The 10,408-nt window shown below is 65.3% G+C and overlaps 1 protein-coding gene across 1 annotated transcript in view; it reads right to left on the bottom strand.

Annotated features, from left to right (window-relative positions):
* Positions 1 to 10,408, bottom strand: part of ATP10A (ATPase phospholipid transporting 10A (putative)) — an 82,879-nt gene that overhangs the window by 15,808 nt on the left and 56,663 nt on the right. Inside the window, exons 15-22 of the mRNA XM_015585696.1 lie at positions 10,228 to 10,403; positions 8,309 to 8,385; positions 5,381 to 5,506; positions 2,295 to 2,495; positions 918 to 998; positions 739 to 843; positions 275 to 462; positions 2 to 187 (exon numbers count right to left, since the gene is read on the bottom strand). Of these exons, the coding sequence (XP_015441182.1) occupies positions 2 to 187; positions 275 to 462; positions 739 to 843; positions 918 to 998; positions 2,295 to 2,495; positions 5,381 to 5,506; positions 8,309 to 8,385; positions 10,228 to 10,403 (1,140 nt within the window). The remainder of the gene's footprint in view (position 1; positions 188 to 274; positions 463 to 738; positions 844 to 917; positions 999 to 2,294; positions 2,496 to 5,380; positions 5,507 to 8,308; positions 8,386 to 10,227; positions 10,404 to 10,408) is intronic.

Below are 10,408 nucleotides of genomic sequence, written 5' to 3'. Positions count from 1 at the left end.
GTCCCTGGAGAGGGGCCCAGAGGCCCCCGCGCTGCTCTGCTCCAGCGGCTCCATGCTCTGCACCACCGGGGCGCGGCCCCGCGGCTCTCTGGGGGTGCCGAGTCTCCTGGGGGACCTCTTGGCCAGCTGGCGTCCCCGCTGAAGCGGGGTGGGGGAAAGGGTCCCCTGGAGAGCTTTGCACAGCAGCCTGGACAGAGCGAACACGGCGTCAGCGCGGCCGTCGCTGGGTGAAATGGGCCCCAGCCCGCCCGGGACGCGACCCGGCGACACCCACCTGGGCAGCAGCGCGGCGACGGGCGCCAGGAGGCAGGTCAGGTAGAACACGGGGTCGCCCAGGAGCGTGTGCATGGTCCAGTAGGGGTTGGACGGCGGGTAGCACGTCGCGCAGGACGCATTGTAAACCAGCGCCACAGCGAGGAATAAAAGGACGCTGAAGCCACAGGCCACCCAGTTGAGCCAGGTCTGAGGGCGGAGAGACAGAGAGGGCCGCTGTTTCAGCCAGGAAGGCCCCGGTCGTCCGCACTGGCGGCGACGTTCTGAGGGCTGAGAAAACGGGTCTTGGCACGGCGGCCGCTGGGGCTTGGGGACCCGGGGACCCGCCTGGACCCAGGCGGGGAGGGGGCTGAGCTGCCCAGAGCCCACGGCCTGGGCCCCAGGGGACCGGGTGGCCGGACACCGGGCTCTCGCGGGCGCGCATGCGCGCAGGCCAAGCCCCCCCCAAGCCCCGCCCCCCCTCACCCAGGTCTTGGTTTCGATGCCCAGGTGCAGCAGGAAGGTGAGCAGCGCGATGGCAGTGATGGGGGTCCCCCAGGTGAACACATCCGTGTCCGAGTCGTAGTAGGCCTGGAAGACAGCGGTGTCCTGTGTCTCGGGTCGCTGGGGAAGCGACGGGAACAGTAGTGCCGGTGCCAACTTACCAGGTAAGGGATGAAGAAGCAGACCAGGCTCTGGAAGGCGGCGTCGGCCATGTTTAACCAGAAGGTCCGCGGCCGATACTCCTGGGGCACAAGACCAGCAGGTCAGCCTTCCCCGGGCCGTTACTCGCTTAAACGTGCTGACTGGGACCGGGGAGGGGGTGGGGGGTCCCGCAGGGCCCGTGAGAAACACTGGCTGTAGCAGCTCTGAGGCGACGTAGGAGGTTTTGGGGGGGGCGCTGCATTTCGGGGTGGCCTCCCCAGGCCAGGTTCCTCTGCTCCCACTTTGTCGGGGTGCTGCCTTCCCCTGTGGGTGGGCTCCCTAGAACGTGTCATGAGAGTGACCGTCTCAAAGTCCATCATGGATGCTCTGATGTTAAAATCGAAGAGCTGGGCACCGAGGACAGAGTCCTCCACACGGACTCATGGGTCTTCTTTATCTGGGCAGCCGCCTGGCCTGACATGCTGACGACCAGCTCCTCCCAGGTGGCCGTTAGAGCCAGCCTTCCACGTGCCCATCAGCGAGTAGCAACCTGTACCTGACCCTGTGGGCCCCTGAGCAGCTGGCCCAGCCCCAGCCACAGCGAATGCAGGTCGGACAGACGGGGCATTTACTGAGCGCCGGGCGGGTGCGGGCCAGGCCCTCCCCATCGGTTACCAAACTCCACAGGACGAGACGCCCTGCGTCCTGAGCAGAGGAGGCCCGAGCGCAGGTGACGGGTACCGCAGCGGCCCTCAGCAGCCCCTCCCCATGCTGCCTGCTTCCGTGGCAACCCCGGGTCCACAGGGTGAGCAAAGGACGTCAGCTCGTCCTTTGAAGAGGAACGTTCTGAGTTGGACGGGAGGCTGTGGGTGGTTCCCTCGGCGCACATGATATTTTAACTCGCTGATGGGCACTAGGAGGACCTGGTCATCAGCGCTCGACCCAGGCGGTGTGTTCACACGCATTTACATCTGCGTGTGGTCACCGGTCTATGAGTTCACCTTCTCGTTAATTCCCATTCCAGATAAACCACCTTTTGGGAGGCTGCAGCAGCCACCACAGCGACGTAGCGGACAGGTGGGCTGGCCGCGGGCTTCGCAGACTCGCCGCGGGGACAGTGTTCACTGCATTCTACCTTTTCTTGGACCCTGTCTCTTTAGCCTTGCGTTAAATCGATACACAAAACCATTTAACACACACCTCAGAGGGGGTGGACACGCGCACAGCCGGCCGCCTCGCCGCTTCCCCTGGAGTCGGGCCGGCAAAATCGGTTTTTTCCCTCCCCTGCCACTGGCCAGATTCTGGAGTTTTAAGAGTTGTCCCCGGTCGTCCGCGCAGAGAGGCCCGGGCACTCGCAGCTCCCAGGGGTGGGAGGCGAGGGGGGCGGGGAGGCTCACCTCCATGTTCTGACCGCTCTTGTAGAGCTGCGGCTCGGTCAGCAGCACATCGGCCGGCACGTCCTGGTCCAGCACCCCAGTCACGAGCTGGGGAAGCGACGAGAAGAGCAGGTTAAAGAAGATCAGATACCACTGGTCGATCATGGCGGACGCGGAGAAGCCGCAGTGGAACTGGAACCAGAACAGGAGGCCCACGAACATCTGCAGTCGAGAGAGGGGAGCGGGGCGAGCCGCTCGGAGCCGCCCTGGCACAGTCTCCGCCCGGGCCCTGCGGGGCGGGCACTGGGCCCGCGCCCCGGCCTCTCCCCGCTCCTGGCCCTTCTTGTCCCCCCGAGACGACGAAGGACACGCGGTGGGAGCCGGGTGTTCCCAGGCCAGCCTGTGGCGTGTGAGGTCTCGTGCCTGAAGAGCCACAGGCACTGATGGGCACGGCGGAGGCCCCGCTGCGCCTAGGGCTGCTCACATCCGGGTCACCCGTCTCGGCCTCTTCCCTGAACCGAACCTCCAGGTGCTGCATCCCAGACCCCGCCTCCCCCTGACGACGGGCAGCGGGCGGGTAGCAGAGACGCACGCGGGCGTGGCGGCAGGGTCGCTGGTGCCCACAGGGCCCCCTCGGGCACTCGGCTGGTGGGTGAGCCCCAGCGGGTCCCCACCGCTGCCGCTGCCTCGCCGACCTGGACAGCGAGGTTGCGGGAGGGGGCCTGGCCTCCTGGAGCACATGCTCGGTAGGAGTTAGGGGTGGGCCCCTGCCCCCTGCGAGTTGGTCACCGACCCCCATTTCTGGGGGGTCACGGTGGGTTAGCGGTCGCAAAGCGCTCAGACGTGTGAGGGGTGCGGCCTGGCACAGGTCATTTAAGCTCTCTGCTCAGCGTCCTTGTCCAGGAACCGGGCGGGCTGATGGCACTCGGCCGTGGGCCCTCGCACACTGGGCGTGCCCACGCGCGTGCTCCGCCGGCAGCTCTGGGTGTCCCCTTCGGCTGAGGCTCACGCAGGGTCAGTGTGCCCACCTCGTTTAGGGAGAAGCAAGCCGACGTCCAGGGTGTCAGAGGCCTGGACTCTGACCACCGTTTACCTCTCCATAAACCAGCTTGTTCAGCTGCTCGAGGCCTTGGCCCGGAGCTGGGGCCGTCCCGAGGGAGCGCGCATCAGAACGCTCCCCAGGGCGGCCAGGAGCTGCCACTCTGCCCTTCTGACCTGGCGCCGTCACGCAGCCTCTCGGAGCTCCCGTTTCCTGACCTGAAACTGGCCTGTTCTGACGACCAGGAAGGAGTCTGCTGACGTAACCTACGATGTCACACTCCCTCCAAGTCCCGTTTCCGTCTGCGACGTGTGCAGCTTCCCCCTCTGCCCTGGAAAGCGGCCAACGCGGACTTCCCGTTGACTTCCCCGCTTCCTCCCCCGGCACCCGGCACCACCGGCTGGGCCGACTGAGTCATAACGAGCCAGGAGTCCACGGAACAGAACGTGGAGGAGGAGCGTTTAGATAAGCGAGGAGTTGCCAAGGGTACCAGAAAGCCTTCTTCTCAAACCTGTTGCTATGGAAACTGCTTCTCTGCTCTGTGCTGGGAAGGAAGACCAACTTCCTCCTAAAAATAATGACCGCCTCGCTGTGAGAGGCAGAGCGGTTAGCGCTGAACGTCTCAAGTGCATGCGGAGGCCCTGCGTCCTACCCCGCGGTCCTACCCCGCGTGGAAGCGGGTGCCCCCGGCCCCCGCCCCATCCTCTCCCCGACCATAGACAGGCCGTGCCCCCTTGGGATGGCCACTCTGTCCGTCCACAGCGGAAACGTCCAACGCCCTCCTCTCGGTCTGGGGAGCTCTCGTTAGGAATTACGGAGAGAACTCGACTCCCACGTGCGCTTTGGTTTTCAGATAAAGAGAATAAAATCCATAGATGGCGAATGGCTCGCCGCAGCTGGGCGCAGTTAACGAGCGCGAGCAACGCCTGTTCTCAGCGCGCACTGGAGCTGGAACCCCAGGGCCGAGGCGGCGGGCGACAGGACAGAGTCGCAGGCAGAGCCTAGTGTGAATTAATTCCAGGATCCAACCTGTCGACTTAGACCTGCCCTGACTGGCCCTCAGCAGCGGTGCCCTTTGCTAGGAGACACTCTGTAATGGGTGAGAGTGAGGGGCAGGAGGGGGATCGGGCAGGTGGGAACCCTCCCCCCCCCGCTGAGCATGAGCAACAGCTGTGCTCACGGCGGCGTAGACCAGCACGGAGGCTTCAAAGCAGGATTACAGAGTAAGGTGAGCAAAACACCTTTGTGTCTTATCTCGCAGAAGAGTGCAGGCCGATCTGACGTTGGAGCTGTAGCATCTCACGTGGCAGGTCTGTGGGACCACCCTGGGTGGTCACTTACCCCAGCTTATTTTAGAGTCCCCTTGTCTGGACACCCCCCCACACGCTGTCAGAGGCCAGGCAGGAGCAGGCCAACAAGTCTGGGCAGGATGTCCCTCTGCCCCAGAGGAGAGTGGAGCTCGGAAGTGGCCGTGGTGCTCGTGCTGGGGGCAGACGCCGGGCCGCCAGGACCCAGTTACAAGGAACTGGGAGTCACGTCTGTCACTGTGGGATGGATCAGGACCCTGGACAGAGCCCCGGAGAGCCAGGGCGTGGCCCTGAGGGGTCCGCCCCTGTCCTGCCAGCACGTGAGACAGTGTGGTGGGGCCCTGCTGGTGGCCCCTTCCCACCGGGTCTGAGCCTGCGCCCTGCCCAGGGGACTCGTGCGTGGTCCAGTGTGGGTGTGTCTCAGCACAAGCCATTCGGTACCAGGGCCGCAGTGTGACAGTCCCCTCATTCTGTCTGCCCGACCGCCGACCACACCCTGCTTGTCCCGTGACTCCGTCCACTCTGGGCGACGCCTGTCTGGCCCCTCAGCACCTCGCCTGAGAACCACGGTGACGGAGGGCTGAGCGCACAGGAGAGGCAGCCGGACAGACGGGGGACGGCCACCGGCCGCGTCACGCTCGCAACCAGACCGCCCCTCACTCTAAGGCGCTCGGCGGCCGCGCGTTTGGCCTGCCCGTCTCCCCCCCACTCCCTCCGAGGCGCAGCCACGGTCAGGGCCCCGGGGCGCGTGCGGCACGCACCGTGTTCTTGTAGAAGAAATACAGCACCATGTTGGCGAGCCGCGAGTAGCACCAGTGGCCGTGCACGACCAGCAGCCGCTGCAGAAACCGGAACCGGGGCACCGCGAAGTCGCTGGCCATCACCGCCTGGGGAGGGAGCGCGCGCGTCACGAGGCCCGCCGGCCTGCGGCCCGCCCCCAACACGGGGCCGGCTCGGGCGCCTGGGGAGGGAGCGCGCGTCACGAGGCCCGCCGGCCTGCAGCCCGCCCCCAACACGGGGCCAGCTCGGGCAGGGAGGCCGCTGTCCCCTCTCCTGCCCCAGCTAAACTCGGCCCCAGCGAGCCCCAGGTTCAGGGCCATCGTCACGGCTTCAAACACGTGAGACCGGAGTCCAGAAAAACACGGGGCGTGTGCAGTCTCCGTGGTTCTGCCCGGGGCTCCCCGCGCCAGGCGCAGACGCCCTGCTGACGCGTGGCAGGGACCGGGGCGTCCTGCGAGGCACGTTCCGGGGTAGGCGAGGCCAGGCTCCCGCTCTGCTGGCCCCGTGCACCCCGTCCCGGAGTGGGGACAGCACGTGTCCTCCACGGGCAGGGAAGGTGATGGGGCTGGACAGGTCCCTTCACCTCTTTGAGCCTCGTGCTCCCCGGGCCAGACAAAGGCCATCAAAGTGATGCCTTTTGTGCCCAGAATACCTTGGAACCCACCCTGTGACGAATTTCTCTATTTGGAAAAACAAATCAAAGGAAATGTCGGGGAAAAAAGCGTCTGTCTCCAGAGGATTGTCACACACAAACGTGTAAGGCCGCTTTCAACTTTTAACTGATTTCCTATATTTGAATAAAACCTAGAAAAGTAGACCATGCTTGATGTCCTTTCTGTGCAGAATAACGTCACTTGTTACACGTGACAGAAAAGCCTGACACCTCGGAATGCCTGCTCTCGGAGCCCCGAGTTAGGGATTCGAGGCAGACGCCGTGTCCTCACCGCCTCCTGGTGGCACTGGGAGGCTCCGCGTCTCTTTAAGTCCCTCATCCGTCCACTGCCCGTCCTCGCAGTCACCCCCTGAACCCCCGTTGCCAGGCACAGACCTGGAGACAGACACCACCAGTCAGGGTCCCTGTTCTCGACACAGGGACAGCCGTTAGGAGAGGTTAGGGACAGGCCGCGGGCCGCCTCTGGAGCACCCGCCCCGGGGGAGAAGCGCGCGTAAGCCCCCCGCCGGCCTGCTGCCCGTCCGCGGGGTCGGACCCGCCGTGAGGCCCTCGTGCTGCTCCTGGCACCTCCTGCAGTGACGTCCGGCGGAGCTCGCGGGAACTGCCCGTCTTCCTGGCTCCTCCGACTTCCCGTGGCAGCCAGCAGAGCGGCCGTCCTACACCCTGTACCTCTCGTCCCTGGCCAGGGCTCTGCCCCACAGGTGCCCAGCAAACGTGATGGGCCCAGATTCTCCCCCAAGGACCAAGCTTCTCGGAGATAATGTCCTTTGTTCCCGCTAGGTCCCCACTTCAGCTGGCATGGGAGCTCCAAACACCTCACCCATCCTCGGTGACTCAGGTCGGATTAGTGTCCCTGCCACCCGTATCTACCTGCACAGGGACACTGGCCCGTGCTCTGGACCAGTAGGAGGAGGTGCCGGGCCGTGGCGGCCCCCAGAGTGCCACCTCCTCAGAGAAGGGCAGCTGGGAACGCTGCAAGGTGTCCCACAGCACCCCACCGAGACCTCACGCCCGCTGCGGGCCGAGTCTCGGCATGTGACCTCGGGCCTGGCCTGAGCATGTGACCTCGGGCCTGGCCAATCCCATCATCTCTCAAAATGCAGACAAAAATCCCGGCTCCTGCCTTGAGGAAGTGAGCGGTGGCCGCTGAGTCCCTCTCCGGTCAGTGATCGTAGTCAGTGGGTTTACGGGGTGCCTTCCCTACGCCTGTGCTTTACAGGCATCGCCCTGCTCAGCTTCACTCTGAGGCACGGTCCCCGGCCCCCGGGCCACGGACCAGTACTGGCCGTGGCCTGTCGGGAACCGGGCCGCCCAGCAGGAGGGGACCGGCGGGCAAGTGAGTGAAGCCTCGTCTGCATCTGCAGCCGCTCCCCAGCGCCAGCATCACCGCCTCAGCCCCCCTCAGATCCTCAGCTGTTACTGTCACAGGAGTGCCGGTCCCTGGTGCCGTAAGGGCTGGGGACCGCTGACCTAGGAAACGAGCGTAATGCCAGGAGGCAGTGCCACCAATGTCCGCACGAGCTGACTATTCTGTCCACTCATTCAACTGAGGTGTCGCGAGCTCCCCACACGCGGCACTGTGAAGAGGCCAGGCATGCGACTAGGGGCCGGTGGGGCAGGGGCCGGAGTGTGGAGTGTGCTGACGGGCGACCGCTGTGCCTCGCTGGGGACGGCGCCTCTGTCAGGCCTGGCCCGGTGAGTGCTCGGTGAGGGACCCCAGCCCGAGCACATGGCGGAGTGAGTCAGCCGGTGACTGACTGGTGACAACGTCCTGCTTCTTAAAATGAGAACACGTGAGAGCGTGTTCCCTGAAGTCGCTAGCAAGCTGAACAACGTTGTGATTCAAAGTTAATCAAATGTAGGAAATCGTAACGACGCCCAGAGCAGTACGTCTTAATGAGCCCCTTGGCTCGGCGTCTGGGTCCCCTGTGGGGAGCACATGGTGACAACGGGGACGTGCAGAGCCAGTCTCTCAAGTGGTGTCACTAGTGTTCAGGGGCCATGGAAATGCCCCAAAGGCAGGGCGCGAACAGCCAGGGAGGAGGTGACGAGCCCCCCGCCTGTTCTACCTGCGCCACAGAGGACGCCTGAGGACAGCGGCCGCGCCCGGCCCCGCCACCTCGCAGCCACCTTCCGCCTCGGCTGCTGTGGGCTCCGCTGCGCCCGAGGCCAGCCCTTCACGTGGCTGGACGCAGCCCACGGGGAGGTCGCCCTGGACAGCCCGGTCAGTCTTTACCTGCATGCCCTCCTGGCCCGAGATGCCCACGCCCACGTCTGCCACCTGGATCATGCTGACGTCATTGGCTCCGTCCCCTGGAAAGAATCGGGGAGGAAGCGTCGCTGGCGTGGAGGTGCTTCACGGGGTCCCCGCTGGGCCGGGCCAGGGTGAGGAGAAGCGGGCAGTGCGCCTGGGCCAGCCGAGCCGGGCCCCGGGGACCGGCACGGGGCGCGGGCGACAGCACCTCCTCCCTCGGTCAGCTCCACGCGCCAGCAACGCCCTAACCCCCTGCGGCTCTCCGGGTGGTCTCGTGTCCAGTCACCTGCGGAGCGCCCTGCCCCTGTCGCGTGTAGAGCGATCGGTCACGCGGCCCCAACGCGGCCCCTCGCCGTGCTTTCCGAGGCGGCGAGTCCCGCCCACACAGGCAGAGCCGCTTCGCGGGGACCCCGGGGACCGTCTGGTCAGCCCGGCTGCCCACAAAGCGCTTAGCCTCCCAGGCGCAGGTGACAGCGCCCGACACCTTCGAGGGGAGGCGAGCAGACTGTCAGTGTCACTCAGTGACCGTGACCCTTTCTGGAAGCGGGCAGAAGGACCCACACCACGGAGCGACAAGTTTCGAACACGCGGATGTGCAGGCGGAGCGGCCCCTCACGTGGGCACTGACTGTCTCCCTCCTGTCACCTGCTGTTCTGGACTCTGGGCCCAAGGCGGCTGACTTGTCATAGCCGCTGGACTGAAAGCTGGGAGGCCACGCCAACCTCCGCGGCTTTCCCCGAACGCCACTCAGAATGGACGTCACGGGCCACGGTGCTGTCTGTGAGTCGTCCCTGGGCCCAGGATGAGGGCTCCGAGGCCGTGACTGCCAGTGGGAGACGAGCTCGCGTCCCAGGGGTCAGCGTGCTGCCCCCTGCGTCCTGCTCAAGTAGCCAAGGCTTTGCCTCCGCTTTCTTAAATGAGAACCGCACACCAGTGACTCGGTGGCAGAGCCAGGCCCCGAGCAGGCTGCAAACATGCGCTTCGTCATTCACGTCTGGCAGCGGCTGTACCAGGGGACACGTTACCACCGAGGACAGATGGGAGGAGCGGGTGGGGGGCGGGGGATGGAGACTCAGCTTGCAGAGTCCCGGCTCCTGCCTCCAGCACTTGCTCAGGGGGACCAGAAGGCCACTCCAGGCACGGGGACAAAGCTGGTCCTGAGACAGCCCCTCAGGAGAGCCGCCCGGAGCAGCTGCCTGTCTTCCCCGAGCCTGGGCCGTCTTCGTGACAGTGACGCTCAGGCCACCCCAGACCCAGGCTCTGCACTGGCCTCAACTCTGTCCTCGTCAGGCTCCCCACGTGGCAGGGGGCAAGCCCCAGTCAACAAGGACAGGCTGTCACGGGTCTTTGCAGAAAACACTATAATTATTCCCAATCAGGTGATTCCAGAGCCAGCACTCACCCAGGTGTGGGTTCCAGCCACAGGAAGAGCAAACCGACATCTGGGGTCACGGGGATCCCCCGTCCCCAAGTCACCCCGGTCACCCGCGGTCCTTCCAGGCCCTCACCAGCAGGCGGCGCTGCTGGGCCCGAGCCTGGCGAGCCTGGCGGGAGCAGGCCCTGCACAGGGTGGGTGGGGGGCGTGCAGAGGAGGCAGGTGCCTGCCAGGCAGCCCAGAGAGGAGCCAGAGGCTCCGTGGTCCCCGTGTGCCAGCAGAAGCCACTGGGCACACAGTCCCTATGGACGCGGTGGAAGACTCAGCACCTGCTCAGGACTTAAGACGGACTTCTGTCACCAGATGCTCGTCTGGGACGGTCAGCAGAAGTCAGCTGACAGGAGGCCGTGGGCGTTCCGATCCCCGCCATGTGTCTGGGTCCGTCCGGCATCACGCAGCCTCGGCCCAGGCAGCTCACGGAAGCACCTGCCAAGAATCCCCATTCTCAGCTGGCCCGGGCACTCACCTATGGCCAGGGTCATGGCCTTGAGCTTGCTCCTGACCAGCTTCACCACCATGCTCTTCTGCAGGGGCGTCGAGCGACAGCACAAGACCGACCGGCACTGCTTGGCCAGGAAGAGAAATTTGTCCTCCAGGTGTTTCTCGAGGGCGTACGCCAGGCTTCTGCCATCGATCACAAGGCTGGG

Source organism: Pteropus alecto, unplaced genomic scaffold, assembly GCF_000325575.1.
Source record: "Pteropus alecto unplaced genomic scaffold, ASM32557v1 scaffold102, whole genome shotgun sequence".
NCBI lineage: Eukaryota > Metazoa > Chordata > Mammalia > Chiroptera > Pteropodidae > Pteropus > Pteropus alecto.
Note: the sequence above shows the minus strand (reverse complement) of the source record. Positions and strands in the feature narration are given on the sequence as shown.